The sequence below is a fragment of the Polistes fuscatus genome, unplaced genomic scaffold (assembly GCF_010416935.1).
Source record: "Polistes fuscatus isolate 324 unplaced genomic scaffold, CU_Pfus_HIC Scaffold21, whole genome shotgun sequence".
Lineage (NCBI taxonomy): Eukaryota > Metazoa > Arthropoda > Insecta > Hymenoptera > Vespidae > Polistes > Polistes fuscatus.
In genome coordinates this window covers 1,237,510-1,264,122 of record NW_025113098.1, presented here as the reverse complement: position 1 = coordinate 1,264,122, position 26,613 = coordinate 1,237,510, and the positions used below count along the sequence as shown (strand labels likewise).

The 26,613-nt window shown below is 27.8% G+C and overlaps 8 protein-coding genes across 18 annotated transcripts; 4 read left to right on the top strand and 4 right to left on the bottom strand.

Moving 5' to 3' along the window:
* Positions 1-180: 180 nt before the first annotated feature.
* LOC122517800 lies at positions 181-6,290 on the bottom strand. 5 transcript variants are annotated; one of them, XM_043636357.1, is made up of 10 exons: positions 6,191-6,290; positions 5,695-6,019; positions 4,756-5,302; positions 3,668-4,680; positions 2,733-3,600; positions 2,150-2,499; positions 1,698-2,070; positions 1,560-1,630; positions 477-1,433; positions 181-401 (listed from the first exon to the last, which is right to left on the bottom strand). In XM_043636357.1, the coding sequence occupies exons 3-9, from the start codon at positions 5,215-5,217 to the stop codon at positions 494-496; spliced, it is 4,077 nt and encodes a 1,358-aa protein (XP_043492292.1). In that variant the 5' UTR covers positions 5,218-5,302; positions 5,695-6,019; positions 6,191-6,290; the 3' UTR covers positions 181-401; positions 477-493. The 5 variants fall into 5 exon arrangements, with proteins under 5 accessions (XP_043492292.1, XP_043492296.1, XP_043492291.1 ...); XM_043636361.1 differs by having other exon boundaries at positions 181-1,433; positions 3,668-4,349; positions 4,437-4,680; XM_043636356.1 differs by having other exon boundaries at positions 181-1,433.
* A 110-nt stretch (positions 6,291-6,400) lies between these two features.
* Positions 6,401-11,519, bottom strand: LOC122517801 (cyclin-G-associated kinase). The gene is made up of 7 exons (XM_043636362.1): positions 11,300-11,519; positions 10,506-10,567; positions 9,837-10,422; positions 8,969-9,756; positions 8,163-8,882; positions 6,805-7,923; positions 6,401-6,666 (listed from the first exon to the last, which is right to left on the bottom strand). Exons 1-7 carry the CDS (start codon positions 11,421-11,423, stop codon positions 6,559-6,561), a joined length of 3,507 nt encoding a protein of 1,168 aa, XP_043492297.1. The 5' UTR covers positions 11,424-11,519; the 3' UTR covers positions 6,401-6,558.
* On the top strand, positions 11,504-13,444 carry LOC122517805 (cytochrome c oxidase assembly factor 6 homolog). Of its 4 annotated transcripts, none has more exons than XM_043636371.1 (3): positions 11,504-11,572; positions 13,078-13,219; positions 13,305-13,444. In XM_043636371.1, exons 2-3 carry the CDS (start codon positions 13,079-13,081, stop codon positions 13,401-13,403), a joined length of 240 nt encoding a protein of 79 aa, XP_043492306.1. In that variant the 5' UTR covers positions 11,504-11,572; position 13,078; the 3' UTR covers positions 13,404-13,444. The 4 variants fall into 4 exon arrangements, with proteins under 4 accessions (XP_043492306.1, XP_043492305.1, XP_043492303.1 ...); XM_043636370.1 differs by lacking the exon at positions 11,504-11,572 and adding an exon at positions 12,049-12,101; XM_043636368.1 differs by lacking the exon at positions 11,504-11,572 and adding an exon at positions 12,113-12,215.
* A 232-nt stretch (positions 13,445-13,676) lies between these two features.
* LOC122517605 lies at positions 13,677-19,183 on the top strand. The gene is made up of 8 exons (XM_043636098.1): positions 13,677-13,994; positions 14,109-14,995; positions 15,093-15,855; positions 15,946-16,342; positions 16,413-16,555; positions 16,627-16,778; positions 16,846-17,232; positions 17,320-19,183. The coding sequence occupies exons 1-8, from the start codon at positions 13,932-13,934 to the stop codon at positions 19,178-19,180; spliced, it is 4,653 nt and encodes a 1,550-aa protein (XP_043492033.1). The 5' UTR covers positions 13,677-13,931; the 3' UTR covers positions 19,181-19,183.
* A 110-nt stretch (positions 19,184-19,293) lies between these two features.
* On the top strand, positions 19,294-21,926 carry LOC122517607 (cystathionine beta-synthase). Of its 2 annotated transcripts, XM_043636099.1 has the most exons (7): positions 19,294-19,375; positions 19,661-19,752; positions 19,851-19,960; positions 20,112-20,461; positions 20,574-20,827; positions 20,913-21,183; positions 21,276-21,926. In XM_043636099.1, the coding sequence occupies exons 2-7, from the start codon at positions 19,670-19,672 to the stop codon at positions 21,720-21,722; spliced, it is 1,515 nt and encodes a 504-aa protein (XP_043492034.1). In that variant the 5' UTR covers positions 19,294-19,375; positions 19,661-19,669; the 3' UTR covers positions 21,723-21,926. The 2 variants fall into 2 exon arrangements, with proteins under 2 accessions (XP_043492034.1, XP_043492035.1); XM_043636100.1 differs by lacking the exon at positions 19,294-19,375 and having other exon boundaries at positions 19,642-19,752.
* A 53-nt stretch (positions 21,927-21,979) lies between these two features.
* LOC122517610 (trafficking protein particle complex subunit 6b) lies at positions 21,980-23,155 on the bottom strand. Of its 3 annotated transcripts, none has more exons than XM_043636104.1 (3): positions 23,046-23,155; positions 22,806-22,948; positions 21,980-22,553 (listed from the first exon to the last, which is right to left on the bottom strand). In XM_043636104.1, exons 2-3 carry the CDS (start codon positions 22,926-22,928, stop codon positions 22,152-22,154), a joined length of 525 nt encoding a protein of 174 aa, XP_043492039.1. In that variant the 5' UTR covers positions 22,929-22,948; positions 23,046-23,155; the 3' UTR covers positions 21,980-22,151. The 3 variants fall into 3 exon arrangements, with proteins under 3 accessions (XP_043492039.1, XP_043492041.1, XP_043492040.1); XM_043636106.1 differs by having other exon boundaries at positions 22,806-22,961; positions 23,046-23,148; XM_043636105.1 differs by having other exon boundaries at positions 23,022-23,133.
* Positions 23,156-23,336: 181 nt separating this feature from the next.
* LOC122517608 (mannose-6-phosphate isomerase) lies at positions 23,337-25,382 on the top strand. Its single transcript, XM_043636101.1, has 6 exons — positions 23,337-23,546; positions 23,748-24,082; positions 24,149-24,464; positions 24,545-24,712; positions 24,783-24,985; positions 25,065-25,382. The coding sequence occupies exons 2-6, from the start codon at positions 23,762-23,764 to the stop codon at positions 25,269-25,271; spliced, it is 1,215 nt and encodes a 404-aa protein (XP_043492036.1). The 5' UTR covers positions 23,337-23,546; positions 23,748-23,761; the 3' UTR covers positions 25,272-25,382.
* LOC122517611 (RNA guanine-N7 methyltransferase activating subunit) lies at positions 25,308-26,567 on the bottom strand. Its single transcript, XM_043636107.1, has 3 exons — positions 26,360-26,567; positions 25,929-26,247; positions 25,308-25,637 (listed from the first exon to the last, which is right to left on the bottom strand). Exons 2-3 carry the CDS (start codon positions 26,167-26,169, stop codon positions 25,468-25,470), a joined length of 411 nt encoding a protein of 136 aa, XP_043492042.1. The 5' UTR covers positions 26,170-26,247; positions 26,360-26,567; the 3' UTR covers positions 25,308-25,467.
* Between the last annotated feature and the right edge of the window lie 46 nt (positions 26,568-26,613).

The following is a 26,613-nucleotide window of genomic DNA, read 5'->3' as shown; positions in this document are numbered from 1 at the left end:
TTTATTAATTATATTATTTTTATTGTGGCTACTATATTACTATTGAAAAACAATGTTTTTTTCTTTACATTGTCATTATACATGAGATGTTAGTTGAGAAATACTGTAATGCACGATATCTAATACCATTGCTATTAAAAGAGAGACTCAACCAGGGTGACGGTTAATGTAGAGTTAAAATGCCAACAAGAAAATATTTTAATGTTTATGTACATACTACTTATGAAGACGTTTCTACTCAAGTTTATAGCACTTTTTATCAATTATATCTTATATTATCAATGTACATAACAAGAAATTTCTTTGTTTGCAAATTTTGCTTTGTTATGCGACTCCTGACACGGCCTACTTTTTAGTCCTCCCGTAAACTGGCAGATTCTTCTATAAATTGACCTATAAATCTGATATTGCTTAAATCAATCAATGCCCCTCAGAGGCAACGATCTTCAAAGCTTGGTGCTTTCAAAATCTCTTACCATTAAATTTCAATCTATCAAGGAGGATGTAAATCGCGATGATGAGCTCTGGCACTTAAAATCGCTTTCAATTCTGACTCAAGTTGTTTTTTGGTTCGTTCGCTTACCGATCGACCTCCCACGATAGGTTGAGCAATTAATCTTGGCGACGGCAAATCTATCATTGACTTGCCACTATCTCGATTTTCATGACTTCTAGCACGGCGTATAGGTTTCTTAACAGGTATAACTTCTTCCTGATCTTTATTTTCATCTTCTGGGCATTCAATGGAAAGTGTTGTTTCCTGATTTAATGTATACGTTGAACCACCACTTATAGCTTCTGATGATCTTGTTACATCCATAGTTCCAGAACTCCATTCACGAGATAATTTACGTCCTATAGCAGATGTTAATTCGCTATTTGGCAATAACAATGCAACACCTTTCGAGGTATAATGAATAGACGAATGTGGTGGTCTTAGAGTAGCAAATACTGGAAAAGATTGACCCCGCTTTGCTGGGCTTCGGGAATACTTGGGCGTTGGTATTCCACCTACAGATTCACCTTTCATAGAAGGAGTACCACCACTAGCTGAGTCACTTTTTGTTGACATCAAGGGTCTTAATGTTGCACTACCACCAAAATGAGATCCAAGATGCGGTGGTGGAGAACCACCGTCTCCGTGACTCAATCTACGACCTACAGTTTCCAATGGACTTCTAGCTCTAAGATTAGTGCTACTAAGGGTAAACTCCCTTGGTTTCATCGTCGTTTCAAGGTTGACAGGTGATAATCCAAGTTGAGAACTATACAAATTAGTAGAACTTCTACTTTTCTCTGATCTCCTAGGGCTACGCATCAATGGACTTTTACTTCTACTTCTTTCTTTTCCCTTTGGTACTTTTTCTTCTTTTACTACTTTTGTTGTTTCTGGTTCTTCGTGTACAATTTCTATTTTTTCTTCTTGTTGTACTCTATTTAAAAAATAAAAAAAGAAACGAAGCGAATAAGATGATTCAATTTTTTTTCAAATCCGTAATTAAGGTATTCCTACTTAATAGAATAAAACTAATAATATAATTCAAATAGAGTTTAAATACCTTCGTATTTCTTGTATCATTTCAAAAAACTGAGCTTTACTTTTACGCCGTCTACGTTGTTCGTGTTCCTTCTGGAACAGGGATACTTAGTAGATATATAAAGACAAAACAGAAGTATTTGTAAAAGTTAGAACTTACTCGTTTCACACTTTTTTGAAAAAGAGAAGCAATTTGTCCTTGTCTAACAGTATGTACTAATTCTCTTGCAGCATGATGCGGTGAAACCAGTTCTACACAATTAATAAACCTATACAGCTTTTGTGAAAAAAACATTACATTACGACTACGCCAAATGGAATTTTCTGATCTATGCCTTAGTCTTGGTAATGTATATTTATAGAATAGATGTTCTCCAGCAAGAATAATAGCTCCTAATACAACACCCATTCCCAAAAGACAAAATACACCAGCTACAGAAGCCACCCCTAATGGTCGAGGTTGGCCACCTTGTTCAGGTTCTAGTCCTGTATCCATACCTTCCCGACCATGGATGCAAGGTAGTCCACCATACCTATAAATTTATCAAATATAAATAAGATTTCATCAATCCTTCTATTATAATTGATATTATAATAAATTTTAATAGATACCATTTTTCTTGTAAAATATCTAATAATCCATTACTAGTATAATTTGCTATAACTTTAGAAATGCTCTCTTTAAGAGGATGGCCCTTTGTAAGGGCAACAGCATATGTGTCTTCATTGATAGTGTCACCAATTTTTTGCAAACGACAACCATCGTCAGTCGCACGATAATAATCCAAAATAGGTGTGTCTGCGATGAGTATATCTAAACTATCATTCCTTAATCTTTCAACACCTTCGGCAACATCTGATAATGAATAACGTGCCATATGCGACCATAGTTGAGGATTCGCTCTCTGTACATAATATTCAGCTGCGGATGCTCTGGGTGCACCTACTCTTTGTGATAATAACTGTAATTATAAAATATTTTATTGAATTAATTACAAACGAAAACTTTCTTGTATATAATGAATTAAATTTCATAATTTACAAGAGCTCTATACTTTTTGCTTATGCAGTGTATGGTCCTAATGAACCCCTACGACTGTGTAGAGTTTAAAAACAATCGGTATTGACAAAATCTTATGGAGCCCTTGTTAGAAGATATCTTTATGCAATTGTATAAATTATTTTAAATACTCACACTTTTATCATGATAATTGCTGACCGCAGAGTGAAAGAAAAGGCCCGCAATAAGAGCAGCTATATTAGCTGTGTATGAAGCTACAAAGATGACAGAAAATCCTCCCCAAATATTGATCAAAAACTTATTAGGCCATGATTTTGGAGCTTTAAAAGCTACCAGATGACCACATAAAAGTCCCCACATTACCCAAAGGGCAGAAGCTATTGAAAAATTCTTGCTTCGTTGTCTACCCCATGGATTAAGACCAAACGGACTTAACCATTCATAGATTGCTACTGCTATTGCAGTAAAGTTTAACGAAGTAAATACGGCAATCCATAATTCTGTACTGAATGGAAAAAGGAATGCAAACAAGGGTATCTCTGATTTTAATTTTGGGGCTGTAAGAAAACTAACTCCACTAAAAAAATATGGTGTAGTAAAGTCTACTGCTTCTGCTCTATGAGCTGATACACTCATTGCTGCAAAAGCCAATTGTGCACGTCCAGAAACTAATTCTCCCATTATACCATTCCATGTACCACTTCTGCCATTCCTTTTTCCAAACAGACCGTCGTGAGCAACATACAAATCGAAACGAAATCCCAATTCACGTGCCACCAAGGACATCAAATCTATGCTTAATCCATAACAACACATGATGGTATTTCCATGACGACAAATTAACCCTCTTAAACAAAGTCCTTCTTGTAATTTTGTAGCCATAGTAAATGGTGAGGCTAGTGCAGTTACTATGCGGTACACTGGCATTCCAATACTTTCTCCACCTTGTTCAAGATAAGCTGGAACAATACCACCACCTGGCCAAATTATTGTATCAAGACGAACTTCCTTTCCTCCTTTGATAGTACCCACTTTGGTCCATCTATATAAAAAATTTTATTTTAGACAAGTATTAAAATGTTAATAAGAAAAACCAATATATTATAAACCTTAATTGCGTCTTATTTCCAGGAAACCTCACTGCTTGCAAATTTAATAACTGAAACTCTGCTTTATCTTTAGAAATTTGACCCATTGATTTTCTTAATTTATGTGTTAATATTCTAGAAAAATTTTCCCTTACTTCACTTGTTAAAAATTTAGCATTTGAATGTGGAAAACATTCAGGGATAAAATGTTCTTTCAATTGAGATTCTCTAAGACGATTCATTTTTGGTTTTATGTCTGAGAGTGTTTCATCCAACGCTTGAGATGTCTCTCTTAATATTCTAGATAATAAGGTATCACCATTCATTACTTTTATACTGGAAGGTCTTAAGGCAAGCATTCCAACTGGCATGAAACTTTTAGAATTTAACTCCTTATCCATTATTCTAACTTCTTCATCATCAAAATTAAATATTTTTTCTTCCCGTTTAGTTATGGTCTTCTCATTTTGCCATTTGTATTCTTGCAATCTATGTATATCATTTGTCAAACTTGGTAAAGAATTTAAAGGTAACTGATTTTCCGATATAAGATTTATATTGCGCTCTAAGTTTTCCAATGGAGGAGAATTTCCGTTCGTTGCTATTGATGCTCTTGAACTATGTACGATATGTGAACTAATTATATTTGGTTCATTAGGTCTTAATTCTGCTCTGAGATCTAACCAGAGCCACAAAAATCTTCCTGAAAGCATTTCAAATTTGCTAGCTGCTGTAAGTATTCTTCTTGCGTTGTTTAAATCACAACCCATCACTACAATTCCACCAGTACCTCCTTCAGCAGCTACTCTTCTTAATCTCATTATCAAAGTTTTATCATTCGTTGGAAGATGAATGATTACTCTAGGTGTTAACACTGGTTGATTTGTTTGAAAAAGATGAGATACGGGAAGTAAAGTTGTATCAATCAATAGTGTAAATGCATGCCAATTAGCTCTGTGCATTAATGCAGCAGCTGCTGCACCAATTTCTTTAGAACTAGAACCTATACGACTTTCAAAAGGACCATAATTACCCTATAATAAAGCATAAAGTAAATATACATTTTTACTGTTTGATACATGAAATTTAAATAATGAAGAATTACTAACCTGACGAAGAAAATCACGATGAGCAAATGGTAACCATAAAGCTGGAAGATTCAAGGCAGTAGCAGCTGTAACAAGAAATCTAGCCGCTGAACCTCCACCCATTATAAGGCTCAACACTGTTTTTCCACCTTCGATGTCTGTGCAAAACTTATTTAATAATGACAAAGGATATGATAACGAATCTTTTAATGGCGTCATTCTTGCTTCGATATAAGATACTTCTATATCTGCCTGAGATGATGATTCTAATCTAGCTTCTTCCCATGATCTTTGAAAATCCATCTTATAGAGAGTTTGCGGCTGAGTTAGACATACCACTATACGCCATGATGAATAAGATGTTTTTAATCGAGCTTTTACAGCTCTGATAGACTTAGTGGCATCTGCTTTACTAAATATTAACAAGCTTGTTGAAAATCCCAAAAAAAGGAAAAATGCAATTCTTAAAGTTGACCCAGACATCTTTCTTAAAGGTTTTCAATTATTTCTCTGTATATGTTTGGTTTCTTAATTTCCTTGATCCACATTATTAAAAGGAGGCTCTAATCTATGGATACAAAATTGATTATTAATAAATATATTTGTATAACATTTTTTTTCTTTAATATACTGTAATATTAAATATCATTGTTAGAGACTATACGTCGAATATATATATATATATATATATATATTATTTATTATTAGTTTATCACAAAATGAAAAAAGAAAAGAAAAAAATACGATTAATTACAGAAGAAGTAAATGAAAATAACATTGAAATTAATATTAGCATGCAATTTATATAAAATAAAATGTAATTTTTTATTTAAATATATATACATATATATATAAATAAATAATATAAAATTATACGTACAGAAAAATAAGATTTCTTGGTCTATATATTTCGTTACTTAACGAATTATAACTTAATGATCATAATCAGGGATACTTCACCTTTCGGGAGGAAGATCTGTATCCGTTTTTGGTGGAGGTTTCAGGAGTACACGAAGATTATTTCGTAAACGCCTCATAATAATTATTAACTAACTATATTTGCAACAAAATCGTCATAAAAGAATCTCAATTGGTCGGTATGGAAGACACGAACCGTCACTCTCTCTTTTCCGAATATCCTACCCTGTGCGTATCAGCCATTTTTGAGCAGCCCCTCCCTTTAAATTGCGACCCTATAGCGCACGCAAGCACTTCTACACACCCCTCCAATGTACATATTCTATAATAGGTATGTGTGGACCAGTATGTGTGACATCACGTTCTTCTGATAACAAAATAAAAAAATGTGTGATTAATAATATAATTCTTTATATAGAATTTAATATAAAAAAGAAGTTAATAAAATAAATGAAAGTTACTTTACGACAGTTCAACTCTTATTTATAATGACAAGTGACTGTTTTGAAGAATATTCTTACTTTGTAATTTAACTTACTTTTTGTAATTTTATGTACAGTTATTATTCCAATATTATAAATGGGAATAATAAATTACGAAACTTTGGGCGGAAAATATTTTTATATATTTCGAATCTTTTTAATTTATATTTGCCTTATATACATATATGTTAAATATTACATTAACTAGACTCCTAAGGCTAGAAATAATGTAATTTTACACAGTATTTAATAAAATACTGATTTGATTTTGTTCTTGATCATAGCTAATACTTGGAATGCAATATAGAGTTATTTTACATTAAACAAAACAATTGTAATATAATATACTTTTAGCTTGCTTTCTTTTTTTAAACTTATGACAGTAATAGAGATAAATTTGCACCCTTAACAACAATTTCAAGAATTAACTAAATAAATTTTGTTGAGATGTATCATTTTCAAATGCGCTCCAAGCATTATTCAGTTCCATAAATATTAATTTTGCTATATTTTCATTTGCAGTTCCTGTTTGCTGCAATACAATAATAATTAATATAATCATTAGTCTATAAATAAAATAATGTAAAAAGTTAATTATTTAGTTAATAAAATCTTAAAGAAACGATAATATATTACCTAACATTAATAATATACTATGTGATATAAATACCTTATCAGGATGTACAGCCAAACATGCTTTTCTATATGCCTTTTTAACATCGGCAGCAGTAACTAATTGATGCATTTCATAACGCTGCCATCTTTCAGCTTCAGGCCACAAAACCGTATGTAACGAGCAAAGAAGAGCACGTAAATTTCCTTTTTTACCTTCAGTCCATTCTGCAACTTTCAAACTTTCTGGATCCATTGTTTTGGCTGCTTCTACTTTGCGCATTTGATTTATCGTTTTGGGACTATCCTTTTCTGCTTTTCGGGAGCTAAAAAAGTTATATCCTTGACTACCAAGTAAGTCTTCAAATGCATCACCACTTGTTTTTGCTGATTTATTGCTGAATGCATTGGGATCATTGTTACTCGTGTCATTAGTTGTATTAGACTTATGCATACTAGGACTCGAATGAATGGGAGTACTAGCAGGAGCTGGGCTAGCAGATTGAGGAGTATTAGAATTTCTTGGTGTTCCATTCCAGCTAGATGTAAGACCTGCTCCTAGTGACCCAGCAAGATTTGCAAATGGATCTTTATTTTGTGCTGCAAAATTTGGTACACTTGCATTTCGTGGGAAATTTTCTTCAACATTTGGCATCTTTGATACATTTGATTTTGAATTTGTCAGACCTCCAAGAAAATTATTTGAGGAGGTGTCACTCAAAGGGTCAAATAATATTTCAGTTGTTTCTTTAGTTACAGATTGGTTCTGATCAAAAAGTAGATTGCTCACATTAACGTTACTTTTACTAGTTTCCATTTTAACAGATTGATCATTTCCAAATAATAAGTCATTCTGTACAGGATCATTAATCGTAGGCAGGGAGTTTTTAGTTGTTTCTTGCTGAGTAAACACGCCAAATCCTCCCAAGAGATCATTTTCGTTTTGACTAGAACTAGAGAATATATCAAATCCTGGATCCATAGCAGGAGTAAGATTAGGATTATTAACAGTATTGCTATCTGAAAATCCTAGATTTAATAAGTCAGCTTCTTGAAGTATATCTTCCTTTTTATCTTCTTTTTCTTGTATAGTATTTTGTATTAAGGATATTTCCTCTTGCACCATATTATCAGTTGCTGTTTCAGGCACAGGCTCTGGTGTATCATTATTTTCAGTCTAAAGTGCATATAATACTTTTTAATATAAAAATCTTCACATATTTATGTTATATTATAGTTACTTTTTTAACTAAACTCTTAAGCTACACATTAAATAAAATAAAAAAAAAATAAATTATACTCAGAATATTTTATTAAGATTTGGTTATAAGAGGGCTTAGAATATTCTACATATTTCTTATTTTTAATACTCCTTATTCTTGAAATTTAAAAAAAGAAAATAAAATAAACCTTTACCTTTTCTACAGTAGTTCTAAAATTCTCTAATGTTTCTTCCATCTCCAATGTTGATCCAAATAAAGGATCAGGTACAAGTTTGGAACTTTCTTCTGCTTCCCATGGAGCTGGTACTCTAGATAACTTTGAGTTATTTTTGCCAAACATAACATTTAAAATAACACGAAATTTTCCTCCAATTTCTGGGACCTCATCTAAGTCCTGTTTATCAAATATCAAAGCATTTTCATTTAAAGACACGTAACCTGTATGAAAATGCAATGAAGCAATTTTAATTCCAATAACACGTCCAAGCTGTTGTCTTGCATGAAATAAAACAATTGTAACATCTCCACGAACTGTAGCGTCTCCTATTATTATGCATATTTTTCCTTCTACCATACTAAATAATCTCATTTCTTCGTATATTTGTCGTTTAGTCGAAAAAACTTGTGCACCATTGCTATAAATCTCAATGTAAGGCCTACAACCATCTTTTGCTCTTGTAAATAATGGTACTGGCTGTATTACAAGAGAACGAAGTATTAAAGGTTTAATATGAGGAAGAGTACCATTGCTAAGAAAAGTCATATAATTAATACAGCGCAATTCTGATGGTTGTAATTGTGGGGGTAAACAGCGTCTTGTTGTAAATAATGCTATTGCTTCTTCGCTAGAAAATAAAGCTTTAGCATAAATCAAAAGAGCACATGCCACTGTAGCACTTGCATGATATCCATCCTATAAATTAAAAATTTCTATATAATAAATACTATAAATAATTTATATATATAGAAAGTAATAAATAATTTAAACAATATACTCACTGTGCAATATAAAACTACAATACGATTAAAATCAGCATTCAAATATCTATATATATCTTGACAAATTTGATATAATGCAGACAATAAAGGAGCAGTAGAGTCTGCAGATGCATAAGCAAATGAACAATCTATATGTCTCCCAGGTAATCTAGAAACACTTGGTCGTCCACGAGATAAATTATATAACTGAATACGAGTTGGTGGTGGATGCCGCGACTGAAGGAAATTCCTTACATCTTCTACATGATTTGCCCTATATGCAGATTCTATACCATCAGCTGGATATGGCATTATTAATATACGTGACGTTAAATAACTAGCATCCAATTCAGTTCTTGCCATACTTTGTTGTACAGTATGCATCACTTTGCTGGAAGTATCTTTTATATTGCGTAATAAACTACCCGCACCACCTTTTAATGAACTAAATAGGCCGACTGGTTGTGCTACAACTGCTGATTTAACTGCAGATTGCTGAGTTGGAACAGGCCTGGGAGGTGGCATTGTTGCCGTAGAAGCTGGTCTTGGTGGCGGTGACTGCGTATTAGAAGGTGGTGTAGGTCTTGGTGGTGGAGGAGGTTTAGTTGCAATTTCCACATTTGGAGGTTCTCTAAGATCAATATTATTTGATTCTCCAATTGCTGCAAGTCGCTCTAATAATGTGGCTGTTGTAAGTCTTTGCACTGGCGATACATTTAAACACAATTTTATTAATTCATGTATACATGATAACCGAGGATTAGGAGGTAACAATGGATACTTGGCATTGAGAATCGCTAACTTATTACCTATAAATAAGACAAAATAAAAATTATTTAGAATGATTTCTTTTGTTGATCATATGAAGCAATAAACAACACAATCTCACCATCTGGAAAAGGATGTCGCAAAGTAACTAAAGAATAAAAAATACAACCAAGTGCCCAACAATCAACTGGTGGTCCTATAGGTTCATTATTCCATGTGTCCATCATTTCTGGGGCACGGTACATAGGTGTTGTACATTTCGCCATTTGATCCTCCAAAGTAGCACGTTTTTGGGCATTCCATGATGGATTTGGTAAGATTTGATTAGTTGTAGTACTTCCAAAGTCACATAATTTGATAATACCATCAGCTCCAATTAAAAAGTTTTCCAATTTAATATCACGATGTATAAATGGCTCAGGCTGTTGACTATGCATATGATGAACAGCTCTTGTTACTTGATAGGCAATTTTACATATTTGAGCAAATGTTAATGAATTTGAAGCAACATTTCGAAGTAAATCGGCAAGGGTCCCACCAGGACATAATTCTGTGACTAGTAAATATTCAATATTCTTACTAGCTTCTTTTTCTAAACACTGTGCATACAAATATTGAATAATATTAGGGTGGCCAGACAATTTTTTTAATATTTCTATTTCCTGTATAATAGATTTGTTAGCATCTTCATCAGCTGCGATGAGTCTCTATTAACATAAAGCAAGTCTGATGAGTTTAAACAAGTAATCTCTTCTATCTTTGAATAAAATATTCTTGAAAGATATTTCACCTTAAGTGCATATTCCTTTCCCGTTGAAATATCTTCTACTGCAAACACCAAAGCCCATCCACCTGTTGATACGACGTTTGCCACAAATTATCTAAATATTCATAACGATACATAATTTCATTACAACAACTATACGTATAGAAATATATTTAACTTGCTTTATGTCAAGAATAAGATATACCAAGTATTAAGCATATATTCCTAAATATCTTGTATATAAATTATTTAATTTTTTTTATCAATGCAACATATTGAACTCATTGTTTCCGTGTGTGTAATCGTGTGATATTTGTTAATTATAGTTTAATAATACAAGCTTTCTCTCAAAGTTATTTTCCAAGTGAGTGCTTTTTATTTATAAAAATTATTAATAAGCAGTATTATATATAGTATATCGTATAAACTAAATATTTATTTTTAATTCTTTACAGTTTTTTTTTTTCAAACAGATCTATCATAGAAAATATGGAATATAAGGAAAAACAATATAAATTAATTTAATCGTATTAGAAAGTGAAAAATAGTTTATAAAATATCAATTATATCTAAAAATGTGAAATAATGCATAGACATTTGCCTGATTAGATATGTCAAAACATATTTGACAGATGCCAGGTGGTTATATGTTAACAACTTAAAAGTCATACAGAATGATAAACGACATTATTATTTAAAATGACAATTAAACAAAAAGGAAAGAATTTTGTATGAATACAAATGAAAAAACGGTAGCACCTAGAATCATGATGAAATAAACGATTAATTCTAAAAGTGAAAGCATGCAACAAACTTACCTTCGGCAATTAATCTGTTAACTCGGAGTTTTACATTATTGATTTCCAAAATTTGGCCAACATATTCATTAGTATTAGTTCCTCCATTTAAGTATCCTATAGCAGACCGTAAATAATCCGACATATTTATTTAAAATTCTTTTTGAATTATCCAAAAAGTTTACTTTTATTGTAATCGTGCGGATAACCGATGACACCCAGCCATATTGGCTTCCCCACATCATCTACGTAGTCCCCACCGTACGCATGCTTACGAAATTAAGCATCAGAAAGGTATTTAGAATTAGGTATTATGTTTTAAAATAAACTTTTAAAGATTCAAAATAAATTACTCGCAATTAACAATATTAATTTATAAATGTATTTTTTCTAAATTTATTTAAATATTTTTTTTATATGATTAGGCAATATTATTTTCAAATAAATTCGATAATCGTTCGATATATAGATCGGATTGCACGATTTCGATATAAATTAACACAATACGATTTTATATATACATATAATATATTATATATATATATGTATATTATTGAATATATCTTTAAATACTACTTTTATCGTCGCATTAAAATTCTTTAAATAATATTGCTATATTCTTAATGATGCAATAAGTTATTTAATTATTTTTTTAATTTTTAAATATTTGCATGTAGGTATTTAAGCGCGTAATTTAAAAATGTCTACATTTCCCACACAAAGTACATCATCGAAATTACATAGATAATTCGTATATTGTTCTAATAAAATTATAAAATTATATTAATAGTAATTGTAAATATATATTTTTTCATAATCTATGGTAAATAAAAATTCTATTATTTATTGTTTAATTTAAAATAGAAATCAAGAATAGAAGATAGAACGTTATCAAGTGATATAAATTTTCATGTGCTCTTGTAGTATTGAAAAACAGGTTAGCTTAAAATATATTTACACTATTCAACAAAAAATTCATTTACGACATCGTAGATGTATATAAAAAAATAATAAAAACAATTGCACATAATTGTAACTTCATATTTGTTTCTCAAGCTTAGGTTAATCTCATTAATCAATTGTTTAACTGATGTTCATAACCTTAAACACGTAATGTAGTCCTAGTAAAATTGTGTTTATTCACAGATTATTTCATTTATTTAAATTAATGTTGATTTAGTCTAAATTTGAAAATTTGAAATTAATTTAAAAATTGAATTTAAAAATTGATATAAAAAATAATTAACAATTTAAGTTATACATTTATCTGATCAAGTTTCAATAAAGTAAATTAAAATCGTGATAACATTTCGATTATTATCGTTAATCTTAATTATTAATTCAGTGTTTTATTCCAATGTGCATGAAAATAATGTTTCATAAATTATTTATAAATTTACATTCTTTATTTTGATATAATGATAGTATATTTATATATAGTTGCATATTTGTTAACTATTTTTAGTCACTCAAGGTTAAATATGTGCAAACGTTAAGAACATATTTAACTGATCATTTTTACTTGCATTTGATTTGAATGTTATCATTTTTATATCTAATTTTTACAATATATTAATTTATATATCATTATATTTATATCGATGTTTAATATTTAATATAAGTGGGTGATTATTGATAAAATAAATGTTTATATACAGGCAAATCTTATAGGTAAGTATTTTACCTATCAATTTTTTCAATCATTTCATAAATATTCTTTTCTAAAAATTTACTTTAGGCTTATTGATTTAATTACTTTAAGTCAAGGATATAGTTTTGTATAAAATATTACTTTACAGAATGTCATTTCCAAATAAAGAAGACCGGTTTGTTTGTTGGAATCATAGAGATGAGTATTGGAAATGTTTAGATGAATCAAAATCAGAAACTGATTGCAATGAATTTAGAAAAAAATATGAACAATTTTGTCCTTCTCAATGGGTAAGTTTTTGTAGTAGATAATTAAGATATATATTTCTTATTTCGTTTTTTTATCCATAATTTAAGATCAATTACTATTGATCAGGTGAAACATTTTGATCGTAAAAGGGAATATATAAAGTTTAAAGAACGTTTGGAGCTAGAAGGATATGTTCCAGAAGAAAAAAATCGGACATCTCTTTAATAGAACAATTATAATTTACAAAAAAATGTATCTATGTGTAATAAGTTTATTATTTATTTGTTACCATTTTCATAGCTCATAAAGATAATAAATAGATACTTATAAATATCTGTACATTTTATTAAATCATCCACTCATTTCTAACTATTATTATATATCATTTTTTGTGATATCAATCTACAAAATAATATTGTCTAACTTGATACGATTATTTTTAATTGATAATAAATAATAATTCTAATAAAGAGTATTTTTTTCCTATATTACAGGAGATGTCTCTAAATAAAAAGAAAATATTCTACAAATAAATTAGATATGTTAATACAATGTGTCGCTGAATAATCAGTTTTTAATTTTCGAGAACAAAAAAATCATTCTGATAAATAGAATAGTGTAATAACATTTATATTCTCTTTAATTTACATATATATAAGGAGTATACTGATCATTTTGAGAAATAAAATTATTAGCAAAGTCTCCAGTGGCCTTGATTCATATATTAAAAGGAGTCAGGAATTCTATAATACAATGGATCTCTCTAATATACTTCAAGAGTTACAGATATGCAAAGAAAATGTCTCTATTTATAAAGTTAGTACTTTTATATTTTTTTAATAACTTATTTGCATTATATACAATTTGGTAATAAAATTAATAAAATATTAGAATACTATATTAATAAGAATATTTAATTTTTTATTTCAGAAATTAATAGCACTTAATTATTTATTAAAGAATTCATCGAGTAAAAAGAATACAGAAGAATGGCAATTAATATTATCAAATATAATGGAAACATTGACTAATAATCAAGATATAGACAAAGAATTTATTTTATTAGCTTCTCATGCATTTTTTATATTACTATCAGCTCAATCTGACCCTGAATCACTGCAAAAATGTTTAACATATTTTTTAGAAGTACATTCCTCTGAATTATTTTTTAATAATAAGACATATAAAATAATTCATCTAGAATCGTTCAAATTGATCATTATACATGGCTATTTACAAGTTAATCAGAAAAATATATATTCCAATAATATATTATGTATTATGTTCAAAATTTGCTATCCTCATTGCATACAATATACCCCTTATTCATATTTTGCATACAAAATATTGAATAGTTGGTTAAATATATCAGTATACATAGATTTTTGGAATACGAACAATTTATTAATAGAACAACAGTTAGAAATGATTATATTTTCAAATTGGCATAATTCAATTAATGATATTAGTAAGCGGAATGCAACATACATTTTTAATATATATTTGAAAATAATGACAGAAAAATATAATGGATTTTTGGAATATACATTTAATAATGTTGATAATTTCTCATGGCAAAACGAAACAAAATATATCATATTAGCAGAAATTTTTTATATGTCAAAATGTAGAATTACAGAAATAATATCACAAAATTTTTTATTGAACTTGAGTACTTCATTAACAAAAAATCACTTATTTCGTCCTGGTGCAAAAGTTTATTTGAATATTCTAAACAGACTTACTGAAGAAGACTGGAAAAAATCATTCAGTACTGTTATAAAATATCTCATTTGTCAATGGGAAATAGAACCGAAGTAAATATATTTAAAATATGTTATATTACCATTTTAATGTATACTATTTTAATAACTATTTATTTTCCATTGAAATTTAATTTATAATGTATTTCAGACAAAATTATAATGCACTTAAATCGCTTTGTAAATATTGGCTTGAACCGACCATAGCAAAATATAAAAATATCATATTTCATTTATGGGAATTATGTAAGGATTTAGCAGCACCATGTTTTCATTCACACTTACAAAGGATTACTAGTGAAATGTATGTCACTTTTCCACAAGACATTGACATTATTTCTTATATACGTCACAAAAATGAAGTTATAAGATTAAATGGATTTGCAATTTACTGTTATCAATTCAGTAAATTACTTAATGAAGATCAAATTAATAACTCAATTATAATAAAACAATTTTTATGGTATAATGCAAATACCACATCAACATTCCTAAGAAATGAAATAACTAAATACTTTAAAATATTTTATACAAGCGCTTTAAAAATAAGTGAAAATATTTGTTATAATCAAACATGCGAGATAATGGATTGGCTACATACATTTTTATTAGACTGTTTTGAACCTGGTTCTAGTTATCAACGTAAAATTCTCGGTTTAAATTTATATAAAATTGTTCTTTCTGTAACTGATACATATTCTTGTAAACATCTAATTAAAAAAGAACATGATTCCCTTATTATACTTGATAACAAATGCGTGAAAAAAGATATAATGTGCAAATTTACAAATAAGACATTTTTATTGGTCCTCTTAAAGCTAATACAAAATAGTGCATTAGATATAAAACAAATATCAACTTACATTATTATCAATTATTTTGAGAAAGATGTTCTAACGAATATAGAAAAGAAAGTAAGAGCTTTGATTTGTTATTTAAGTTTTTTTTTAAACATTGTAATAAAAATGTGATAATATTTTAATTTAATAATTATCTATTACTAGGTAATATTTAATGTGGCGATAAGACATTGTAATTCGTCAAAATTTTATGAAGTGGATAGTGGAACAGCATTGATGAAAGTTTTTTCTACGTGGGAGCCTTTTAATACAGAGTTTATTACTGATAAATGTGAAGAAAGTGTTTTGTGCAATAGTTATTATGAATTCTTTTTATATGAAGCAGAAAAACAATTACTACAAATGAAAGAAGATATATTAAAAGCAATTGTTCATAATAGATCTTTTTATGGTATCCTTACTGCCATGCTTAATGTAAATTTTCAACGTGATCAGGAAAACTGTATACCTCCTTTAAACTTTATCAAAAAATTATTGGATTTCTTAGATGATGCTATAACTTTTTTCTTATCCATATTTTCATCAAAATCTACAACTACAAGTAATACGTTATAATTTTACATATTATAATGAAATATAAGATCATTCGAATTTATATTTATATTTTTCAGAATATGCATCATCTTTCGAAGAAATGGGATTAGCAATTAATGATACAATTAAAACTAGCACAATAAATGATGATAATTTTGACGATCTCATTCTATCACCTGCACATCAAGTTATTATATCTTGCATTTGGCTATCCTTGAAGGTATATTATTTTTAAATTAAGTTTTTATATATATCTATAAAGTTAATTAACAAATTATATTTTCTTTGAAGATTTGTTGTGAAATAGCTAGCATTATAGGCAGTTGTATGTACTCTAATGAAACTACTTTACATGCAATTAAATTAATTACAATGGTACTGACGAAATGTCGACATAGAGGAGCAATCGAAACTGCTGGAGTAGCTATTGGCAATTTAGTGAGGTATTTTATTCATTATAATTTGTTGCAATTTATGATATAACTGTTAATAATATATATGATATTTTAGATGTATAAGTAAACAAGATAGTTATGCTGAAACATTAAAGATGTATGTGAAAAATTTATTAGAGGATAAAACAATGAATACTTTGAATATAACTCGACGCGGTGCCGGATTGTCGTTAATGTTTCATAAAATTGTATCGAGCGATGCTCGTAAAGGAAAACCTCTTTTATGTTTTGCTATAGAAGAATTACTGTATTCTTTAGAAAACTCCTCTGAAACTCAATTTGAAAATATTGAGTATAAATATGATCTTCCATTAGCAAGACATTTATTTTTTTTACGTGCATTAGTAACCGATAAAGATTTACATGTACAATTAACATCACATATGGAACGTATTTCTTTAGTATGTTTCCGATATTTACGATCAGAAATTTGGCTAATTAGGTATACAATTACACATCATATGTTTTTTCTCAAAATCGTTATTATAATTAATAGTATAAAATTAATATTAATAAATTGAATTTTCAGGAATGCTAGTCTTCAATTATTTGGCTCTTTAGTTCCACGTTTGGTAGGACAAAATATTGGTGGAACATCTTTAGATTTTGGAAATGGATATCATATTAATCATTTCACCAGTCACTATCCAATCCTTACAAAACATATATTAGAACAGCTTCAGATTTTGTCACAATTATCAGAAAATTCTAACATCATATTACATGAGTATTCAAATATTATACATATTCTTATACTACTTTCTAAGTTTTCAATTAGTGGTTGTGATTTCATCGATTATTTATCATATGATTTTGTAAAAGAACTGAAAAGTTGTTTTACCAAACTTCTGGCTAATCCTATAGGATATGTTAGACTACTTACTGCAAAAACATATGCAGCTTTAACTGCATTTTCATGCATTAAATCGGAAATCGAAATATTGAAATTAAATATTTCATTAATGAAAAATGTTAATATGATACATGGACATTTACTTACTATAAAATATTTAAAAGAGAAATTTTTAGCCGAAGCAGAAAGCATAAATTCATGTGAAACAATGAAATTAACAATTCCCATTCCTGAAGAAAAATACATCAGTGAATATAGAATCGAAAATATTATGAAGATCTGGAATAATAAGTTAAAATTTAAAAATAATGAACAAATATGCTATACTGTAGAGTGCTTGCTCATAGAATTATTTAATTTGAAATCATTTCCATTAAATATCGAATTATTTGATAAAATTATATTAGATAGTTTAAATGTATTACATATTGAAAAGATAAAACCGAATTTTTATCAATTCACGGATATTCTAACATATTTATACGCAGATCATATTAAATCTACTAATACATTTAATTTGAAAGTCATTGATAAAATTATTCATTCTGAATATACAGATCAAACTATTAATTTTTTATCTCATTTGCATTATTTTACTCCAATTCTTAAAAATATATTACATATCTTACTATCTATAACTGATAATGGTAATGAATTAGTCATTAATGCAATGATCAAATTTATAATTACAACTTTTAAAAATTCACTATTAAACGATATTTATGAATTAAAATTAGAAGAAGTAGCTCTGAATTTAATTACAAAACTTGATATGAATATTTCAATTATTAATGCATTGCATTTAAAACATATATTAATAGCAATATTTTGCAAAGATGAAAGTGTCATATATAAAATATTATCAACAATTTTTAATATGAGTCTTAGCGACAATGAATATGTACAAAATGAAGTATTTGAATGTCTTCAATTTTTTGTTCAACGTTTTTCGGAAGTAGAATATAAAAACAAATTGTTAATGATGCATTGTTGTCTTATATTATTGAAGAATCATATTTATGAGATACGTGATTCAGTTAGTACAATTGTACAAAATCATATTTTATCTAGTATCTATGATGATAAAAAGATGTGTGAACACGATGAAATTATATATCAACAACTACTCTTAGAAACAATGTATTATATATCGTCATCTAATTATTCTTATCTAAATGATAATATAGAATTTATAAAACAGTTCATAGGTCTTGATAAATTTCATAACAAGCAATCATTATCAGTTGAAAATCCATTTGATTATGACCATAATACTTACAAAGAAGAAACTAAGTTTATAAACATACTTTACTTTTATATTCAATCTAATACAAAATATTATTGTATGATAAAATATGAAAAAAATAATGAAAATTACATCGATGTGTCACGTATCATTGAAAGTAAATATCAAATTTTAGAAAAAACTGATCTTAATATTAATCTTATACAAAATTTGTTAGCTATTGAAAATGAAGAGTATCTATTTAAAAAGCAAGAAATTTTAATCCAAGAGTGCAAGAATAAAAACAAATAACATAAAATGTATATGTGAAAAGCTTTACAAAGTCTAAGAAAATTATATATTATTATTTTAAATTCTTAATAAAATTATTTATCATTTCAAAAAAAAAAAATAATTTTTAAATGTTGGTAAAATAAATTATATATTAAGTAATTGGCAGCACTGACGTTATTCAGTACAAGGCAGTTACAGAACAAGTATAACGTGGTAAATTGAATTTTAATTTTTCTTTTTTCTCTTTATATTATATCTAAGTTTTATTTTTATTATAACTATATGGCATTATTGTATTTTAAAAGTTAATTAATACGATATTATACTTTGTTAAAATAATAAAAAGGAGAATTGTATATATGCATGTAATTAAATAAAAATTTCTTCTTTTGTAAAAAAAAAATTTGATGTAAAGTTTTGTTTATTTAAATTGTTATGTATCAAATTATAAGTATAGACATTATGATGGATTAAATAAATTTATCTATGCATAAATAGATTTATGTGATGGAACAAAAACGTCCTAACCGGTTAAGTCATTGCATATGGAAGGCAAATGCAACAGATACACCTCATACAGTAAGACAAAAGTACGTACATATTTAAATATTTGTATTCATTAGTAATATATGGTAATTTAAACTTCTTTTTATATAGTAATAGTTTTAAAAATGCTATAAATTTACAGACCTTCAAATCGTGATAATATATTGCCTAACATTTTGGAAGCTATTGGTCAAACTCCTTTAGTACGTTTGAATAATATTCCTCAATCACAAGGACTAGAATGTGAAATATGTAAGTATTCACATTTCATACGCACAAATGATTTATTAGAAGTACGCATAAATAAAACATTACTTAATATAACATAATCTATATTCTAATTAAACCCTTAGTATATTGAAAGAGAGAAATTATTATGAAATATTTAATTATTATATTTTAGTTGCAAAATGTGAATTTATGAATCCTGGCGGTTCTGTGAAAGACAGAATTGCTTATAGAATGATCCAAGATGCAGAGGAAAAAGGAATATTGAAGCCAGGTTCTACTATAATAGAACCAACTAGTGGTAACACGGGGATCGGTTTAGCAATGGTTGCAGCTGTTAAAGGATATAGATGTATTATTGTTATGCCAGAAAAAATGTCGAATGAAAAAGTACAAACTCTACGTGCACTTGGAGCCGAAATAATCAGAACACCAACAGAAGCAGCTTGGGATAGTCCTGAAAGTCATATTAGTATTGCTCAAAAAATACAAAAAGAAATTCCTGATAGTGTTATTCTTGATCAAGTAAGCTTCAAATATTACTATTAAAAAAATGTTAATATATTTTTGACGTCTATGTGTTAAAAGATAAATTATTAAAATTCAATAAATAAATATATTATTCACATATATATAGTATACGAATAGTGGGAATCCTCTGGCTCATTATGATCAGACAGCGATGGAAATTTGGAAACAATGTGATGGAAAGTTAGATTATGTCATAATTGGTGCTGGTACAGGAGGAACTGTCACTGGAATTGGACGCAAATTAAAAGAATTACATCCTGAAGTAAAAATCATTGCAGTTGATCCTATTGGTAGTATTCTTGCACTTCCATTAGAGTTAAATAAGGATGATGTTAATTTTTATGAAGTAGAAGGAATTGGGTATGTTGTTTATAAAATTATTACAAATTTTGTATATCAATATTCATAAATTCTATAAATGTTTTACTGAAGTAATTTCTTTAAGATATGACTTTCTACCTACTGTGTTGGACCATAGCGTGGTAGATAAATGGATAAAAGTTAATGACTGTGAATCACTAAATGCAGCACGTATGCTTATCAAACAGGAAGGATTATTATGTGGAGGTAGTAGTGGTGCTGCTCTGTCTGCATTTTTTAAAATTGCAAAAGATATCCCTGCAAAAAAACGTGTTGTTGTTGTCCTACCTGATGGAATACGAAATTACATGACTAAGTTTGTATCTGACAATTGGATGAAAATTAGAGGCTTCTTGGTAATACTTATTACCAATATTATGTTATTATGTTATAGATAAATTGCAACTTCAAATTTATTAATTTAAAGGAAATTTGTTTTATATTGCAGGACATACCATCAGATGAATCAAATAAATGGTGGTGCAACTATCCAATTTCAATTTTATCCATAGCTAAACCTCCTCTATTAAACAAAACAGCAACATGTCAAGAAGCTATTCATATTCTTAAAACCACAAATTCAAATCTAGTTGTAATTATTGATAATGAAGAAAAAGTTAAAGGTGTTCTTACAATGCAAGTACTAATGAATAAGCTAGTATGTGATGGAATTAAACAGGCAGATTGTATAGAAACTATTATGATAAAACAATTCGTAAAAGTTATATCTACAATAACTCTTTTAAAACTTTCATTAATTCTTGAAAATGAAACTTATGCAGTTGTTGTAGATCATATAAACAATGATACTTTAGTTGGAATTGTAAGTCATTCTGACATTGTTAATTTTATTTCTAGCAAAGATAATATTATACAAACTAATGGATCCACATAATTTTGTGTTTATCGTTATTTTTATAATTTTATATTTATAAAATCATAAAAAGATAAAGAATTGTAATCATTTGTAAATTATGTTAAATAATATCATAGTGAGTAAGAATTAGACGTCAGATCTGTATCGATGCTTGAAAACTACAAATTATTCTGTTATTTTTACAAAGTTGCAAAAATTAATACATTTATAAGTGACAATAAATTATAATGTTACATAGTAATTCCATATTTAATTTAATTCTTGTATATGTTAAATTTTCATTCTTTACATCATTTACAGTTTATTGAAAATTTTGGATATAATTGACATGCTCTTCATGTTAATTATAACACTCATATTTGTTACTATGGGTATTACATATTGTGTAAATTTGATGTTAATAATACAGTGATAAATCATTATATGAAATGCATATTAATGTACATATTAAACTCTTTGTACTTGAACATGGAATTTGCAACTTGGTAAAGTTGATGTTTCTGCTGTAACTGTGCTTACAATGCCAAGATTTGCTAAACTACCTCGCAACAACCCACAAGTAAATGCTAATAAGCGTGGACTTTCTGGAAGATATTGTTTAGTATTACTAGTACCAACTTTATCTAGTAAACGAAATGCATTGTCTTGTAATACATATACTCCATGATGATTTGTTCTGAGATTATCAATTTGCTTATGATATAAGCTGCACCAAAAATCTGTACATATAAATTTTATCATATCTAGTTCATCTTTGAAACGACTCCATTCTCTTGTTAATCGTTCAATGATTTTATACCCAACACTAAATCCCATCCATTCCAATCGAGATAGATCCTCCTTACCTTCCTGTTAGAAAAAACATATACGTTTAAATTACTTGCCAATCAATTTATTTAGGTACTCAAACAATAACGTAATATTCTATTGACGCAAATAATTTTCCTATAACATTTTCTATAAATATATCGAAAAGAAATATTCTTTATTTAACTTCTTTGTAAAATATATCTGTACTTTTAATTCTCGAAATCGGACATTTCATACTTAATAACCAAACATTATTCAGCATTGTATATTATTAAACTATGCAACTATTACCTTTGTATTTAACGATAAACTTAAAACGTAATTAACTATCTCAGCATGCAGATATTCAAATAAACACTCATCAGCTTCTCCTGTTGATCCAGAATTAGTTTTGGTATCTACGACTTGTTTCATATTTATGCAATGTCCATTACCTATAAAATATCACTTTCAATTTTCTTTTAAATAAACTTTGTCAGTTATGCAATATATATTTTACATACGTACATATATATGTTAAAGTTTACTCACTTTACATAAATGTTGTTCTTAAATTTTAATGCAATTTTTAATATGCATTTTAGATTATCCTATGAAGTTAGATGCATTTTCTATTTTGACAACGCCATCTAGTTACATAAAATCTTATATATACATATATATATGACTGCTGTCCACGTATCATAAATGCATATATAAACACATTTGTTAAATAAGAAGTTTATTATTGCTAAAATGTATAAAACAATTTTTATTTTCATTTAAAAGAGTAAAAAAACCTAATATAGAATTTTTATGTTAGTATAAAATATGAAATTTCTTTTATTATATAGGATAATATTTATATAGGCAGAGATGGCAATAAAAAATAAATATCAATACGAATTAATCGATAATGATTAACGATAAAATGTATTGATTCCAATAATAGAATTGGCATTATAAATATATTTACCTTATTCATAATGCTTATTGTATTTTATTTAACTCGATGATCGAATTTTACAATAAATAATTTTTTATCTTTTTTTGGTAAGTCTAAAAAAGCTATCATAAATATTTCATTGATATAGGTATTTATTCGTTTAAATCTGTGCTAATAAAAATGATAAATTTTATATCTTAAGTGTGTAAATATGTCCACACACACACACATATCTAATAAAATTACAATAAAAACTGATAGATAATTTACTCCTCACTATATAGTTGATTACTGTATATAATTTACAGATATATTACAAAAAATGTGTGAACTAGTATGTGCAGTACAAAATTATGATTGGGGTAAATATGGTACAAACAGTATTGTTGCATCATTAATTAAAACAGCAAACCCTAATTTTATAATAAGTGAAGAAAAACCATACGCAGAACTATGGATGGGTACGCATTCTAATGGGCCTTCATATTTGAAGCAAACAGGCATTTCTTTAGAAAAATACATACAAGAAAATACAAATATATTAGGTTCTGAAGTACAAAAAAAATTTCAATCATCTTTACCTTTTCTCTTTAAAGTTTTATCCGTAAGAAAAGCATTGTCTATTCAAGCACATCCGGATAAGGTAAATCTATTTATATTTTATATATATTCCTAAATTATTTTTTAATTCTAACATATTAAATTACAGAAAAAAGCAGAGGAATTACATTTATGTTATCCTGAAATTTATAAGGATTCTAATCACAAACCTGAATTAATGATAGCATTAACAGAATTTGAAGCGCTTTGTGGTTTTCGTCCAATTGAAGAGATAAAAAAATATTTAGAATTACTTCCTGAACTACGAGCAGTAATTGGCGAAGATTTAGTTCATGAGTGTATGATGATAAATGATTCAGAAAATATAGAACCTTTAAAAAAATGTTTTCGTAGCCTTATGATGTGTGACCATAATTTAGTAATACTACAACTTGAACATTTATTGGAACGATTGTTACATTTAGGTAAATTTGAATATTTAAAGTACATTTGTAATTATGTATTGCATTGGTTATGAGTTTTATTGATTGTTCAATATTTATAGATATATCATCTCAACAAATATTGAACGCTGATCTGTTGCAAAAACTTTATTTAGATTATCCTGGAGATGTTGGATGTTTTGGTATATATATATTTAATTATATTACATTACAACAAGGCGAGGCTTTATATCTTGCACCAAATGAACCACATGCATATATATATGGTGGTATGTATTAATAATATATGCATGTGAACCAGTAACTAAATAAATCTATTAAAATATTTTTTATTTCAAGATTGTATAGAATGTATGGCATGTTCTGATAATGTAGTGCGTGCTGGATTAACACCAAAGTTGAAAGATGTAGAAACATTAACAGAAATATTAACATATAAATGTGAGCCACTTTTTGCAAAGAAGTTTCATGGTTACCATGAAGATAATTATACAGAGATATTTCAGCCTCCAGTGCCAGATTTTGCAGTAGCGAAAATTTTAGTAAGTTTTTTGCTGAACAATTAAATATTACATCATGTTACTAAAGAAATACTTTTTATCATTATGAATTTACTTTCAGATACCATGTAATAAAATGAGGTATGAATTGATTCCAAGAAGATCAGCTAGTATATTAATAGTTATAAATGGTAAAGCCGAAATTCATACATCACAAATTATTCAAAAAGGATCTATTTTATTTATTCATGCAAATGAAAAAATTATGTTGAAAATCTTAGAAGAAGATTGTTCATTATTAATGTTTCAAGCATTTGCAAATGTATAAAAAGAAATGAAAAGTTAATAATTCACTTTATAAACATCAGGGTAAAATTTATGTATTTCTCTATTGATTTTAATGTAATATTTTTCTTATTACAGATATTAGTAACAATTATATTTGATTTATAATCTTTGACATAATTAATGTATAATATATGTACAAAATATATGATAAAAAGTAAAGATGTAATATGCTAGTTTTAATATGGCTTCATATTATGATAATGTGCATAATGTTTTCCATCATTACAATCTAATCTGTCACCTCTTTTAAAACTTCTACGGTCCAAATTATGATTGCGGCTTCCATGTCTCGAGTTTTGTTGATTCCGTTCATATGGGTGCTTGCGTGGATTATTGTACCGTCGATCTACAATTAGTTAGTTATATATGCTTTTAAAAATAAATAATAATTTAGACGATAATTCACCTTCTAAGTATCAAAGAAAAAGTTATATATTTCTCTATTGATTTTAATGCAGTATTATTCTTATTACAGAGATTAGTAAAAATTATATTTGATTTATAATCTATGATATAATTCATGTATATACAAAATATACGATAAGAAAGTATACAGATGTAACACGCTGATTTTAATATGGCTTTGTATTGTGATTTTGTATATAATGTTTTCCAGCATGACGACTTATTCTATCACCTCTTTCAAGACTACCACGGTCCCAATTATGATTGCGACTTCCATGTCCCTGATTTTGTTGATCCCAGAAATATGGCTGTCTACGTGGTTTATTATACCATGGATCTATAATTGGTGGCTTCTTTGGTGATGCACTTTTAATTTTCATAAATTCAATATCATTTTCGGTAAAACGATCTTTAAATTCAATTTCACATTCTTCTACAAATCTTTTTTGTTCTTCTGTCATATTATTTTCCATTATTGTGTAGTAGAAATTTGTTAATAGTCACAAACGATACATAAACTGTTTCTACCGTTTACAAAACATTTGCATAAGCTATAAATCAAAATTTTTCACTTATCAATTCATAATAATAAGACATTTTATAAATATTTGTAAAATAAAATGATATTTTGTAGACTTAAAATAATGTTTCTAAAAAACTCACACACAATATAGTTGGTTATAAATATCCAGTTAATATCTGTGTTTCAATTTGATCATAATATATAAACTTTGAATGAAAAATCAAACTTAGAAAAAATGAATGCTACTATTGCAGTGTTTAACCTATTTAAATTCTCTTTTAGCTTCACACATAATGTCGCGTTAATGATAAGTATATACACATATGCACATAAAACACATATTATACATATATATCTATATATATGCTTTCTGCATAAAGATGCGCAGAAAACA